Source organism: Morone saxatilis, unplaced genomic scaffold, assembly GCF_004916995.1.
Source record: "Morone saxatilis isolate NCDOM2014 unplaced genomic scaffold, NCSU_SB_2.0 Contig16, whole genome shotgun sequence".
In the NCBI taxonomy this organism is placed as follows: Eukaryota; Metazoa; Chordata; class Actinopteri; family Moronidae; genus Morone; species Morone saxatilis.
Window position 1 is genome coordinate 2,485,614 of NW_023339718.1, and position 2,613 is coordinate 2,488,226.

General features: G+C 41.0%; 1 protein-coding gene across 1 annotated transcript in view; it reads left to right on the plus strand.

Annotated features, from left to right (window-relative positions):
* Positions 1–1,377: 1,377 nt before the first annotated feature.
* Positions 1,378–2,613, plus strand: part of dpysl2a (dihydropyrimidinase like 2a) — an 11,944-nt gene continuing 10,708 nt past the window's right edge. The window contains exon 1 of the mRNA XM_035657659.1: positions 1,378–1,755. Within this exon, the coding sequence (XP_035513552.1) occupies positions 1,714–1,755 (42 nt within the window). The 5' untranslated portion in view covers positions 1,378–1,713. The remainder of the gene's footprint in view (positions 1,756–2,613) is intronic.

Sequence of the window (2,613 nt, forward strand, 5' to 3'; positions counted from 1 at the left end):
GCCTTTACAAAGAAATCTCTTCTCTTTGCTATTTGTACATGGTCGAGCAATGCAGTAGATATGAGAGGTTAACTTTAAAGCAATGTTTAGTTGCTTCTAATCCTAATTATTTGCCTACTTGCATGCCTTTGACTGGCACAGTCTAGTCTAGTTCGTTGTGCATGTACAGAACTGTTGTCTTCAACCTGACAGACCAAACAATGCTTGTTCGGGGCAGGGCCCTGCTTAATGTCAAATTTTATCCCATCAGTGCAAAGTAGCTAGGACCTAGGAGTATGATTGTTATCGTATTGGAAACATGACATTAAAGTGTAACATTGCTCACAGTGGAATATAGTGTTTTAATTCTTTCTAACTACACAAACAGTAAATTAAATGTCAGAAACAGCTATTATAAGACACACTGTGTGTTCAGGACAAAGGGTCATCTTATATAACTGCTCCCTGTAAAAGGTTCTCCTCATATGACAACTTGCTATCATATTTACAGAAATATTTTGTTTTTAAAACTTTATCATTTACAGAGACGTACATACACTCACAGCTACACAAATATTGAACTTACACAAACATTACTGCACATTGTACCCACCCTGTAACCCTCCCTACCTCTCCAGGACCAAGAGCAAACTCAGTAGAAAAAAAACCAAATACAAATTACCAAACAAAAACAAATAATACCATAAAACAGAAATATAAATGTAATGCACCTTACACATAAATTAAGAAAAGATAAAGATTTAATATATAGACATTAGCTGTGGGTTGTGGTAGCAGTAAGCTAAAGCAGGTAATAAAAAGGGACCATATCTAAATAAAGTAACTGTTAATAGTTATTTTATTCCACAATAAGATAAGATCAACTTTATTGATCCCACACTGGGGAAATCCACTCGCTACAGCAGCTCCAGACACAACAGATAAGAAAATACACATGAAATAAAAACAGAATAGAAAAATACAAGATATAATGAAAACAGAATAAGAGTCGTATGTACACTATATACAGCTTTTTATGCAGAGATGTGAGTGATATAGAATATTGCACAGGTTAGTGGCATGGTGTAAAAATAAATAATTGTACAGGACAGAAAAATATCTAAACAGCAGTATAGATTAGTTAATTAATTGAAATAGGCTACAGACAGGTGCTGTGAATATACAACAATATATAGGTCTAATACTATGAATGTGTGTGTGTGTGTGGGAAATTATATAAACATAAATAAACTGTAGAGGACAAGTAGTGCAAAGAATGACTGTGATGATCTGACACAGTCAAATAAACAGGTGATGCTTAACCCCCCCCCCTCAGTGAAGATGATCAAACACATCAAAGAAACATGGAGCTGGAGCAGGGCGGGGCAGTGCGCATGCGCGGTCTCTCTTTGTGGGCCCTGGCTCTTCTTGGTGCTTGTCTGGTCTTCTGAGATCTAAATCCAGCAGTAAATCCAAGGGTAGGACTGTCGGGCAAAGCTCTGACCACTCGTTTAACATCGTGTGCCTCGGCTGCAGGTGTGCAAACCCCACTCACTCATCGACAGACAGACAGACAGACAGTGAGACAGGTCTCTGCTCACCCAGGGCGTCGACTGGCCAACCAGCGAGAGCATCCATTCATCCTTTCATTGGCAGCTGAAGGGTTTCCCAGTCGTAGCTACCTAGCGTTAGCCAAGAGGGCAGCTGTGTCTGAGGCATACTTGGAAAAAAAAAATGTCGGGTTACCAAGGAAAGAAGAACATCCCACGAATTACAGTGAGTATTGTTTGTGCGCTTCGGAGATATTACGTTTATCCTTCAGTGGAGGTGATTTTTGACGCGCGGTGAGCTTCAGGATTAGACCTAGCCAACGCTAGCTGTCGTGTCCATTCATTCACTGTCAGCTGCAGCAGTCCTGCTTCAGCTGCACATACCTGAGAGCCTGGTTGGGAGTAACGAGAAGCAGAGACACTGGGTTTGCAGCAAGGCTCTTTGCAACATGTAGTATTGTTTCTGTATTAGGTTTAATGAAGCTCTACCCTGGCAGCATCCTCATCCTTGCAGGGTGTAGTTAACAGGTTTGAGCACAGGTTTTTCCTCCATCTTTCATCCTCCATCATCTGAAATCCACTACCTCTCTTGAAGTGCTCTCTCTTTATTTATTTTTGTGCAAAATCTTCCAATGCTTGCAAGCTAAGACAAGCCCTAAATGTGTATTATACTGGTTAGAAATTGGGGGATTTTCACATTATAATGTCTTGTGTTCCAACCATAAAGCGCACAGCATGAAGGGCCTACAGTAGGGATGCTGTGATAGTTAAAAGAAGTAAAACCCTCTTTTAGTAAAGTAGGTCATTGGACAGCACCCATCCAAACCTTTTTTTTCCTCCCCCCCCCCTCCCTAAGCTTTCATCATGCAGCAGTTGAAGCCAGAGTACTGAAGCATATAGGCAGCAACTGCTTTAAGTTTGATCATTTACGAGCACTAAACTGCCTTATGCAATGCGCTGACTCAGGGTCAGGGCTCTGTTCTTTGTGCAGACAGTTTTTCTAGGTGGTTGTCAGAGGTCAAGGTAGGGTCATAAACATACCGCCCAGACATCCCAGACACAACATGCAGACAGCAGTAAGTCT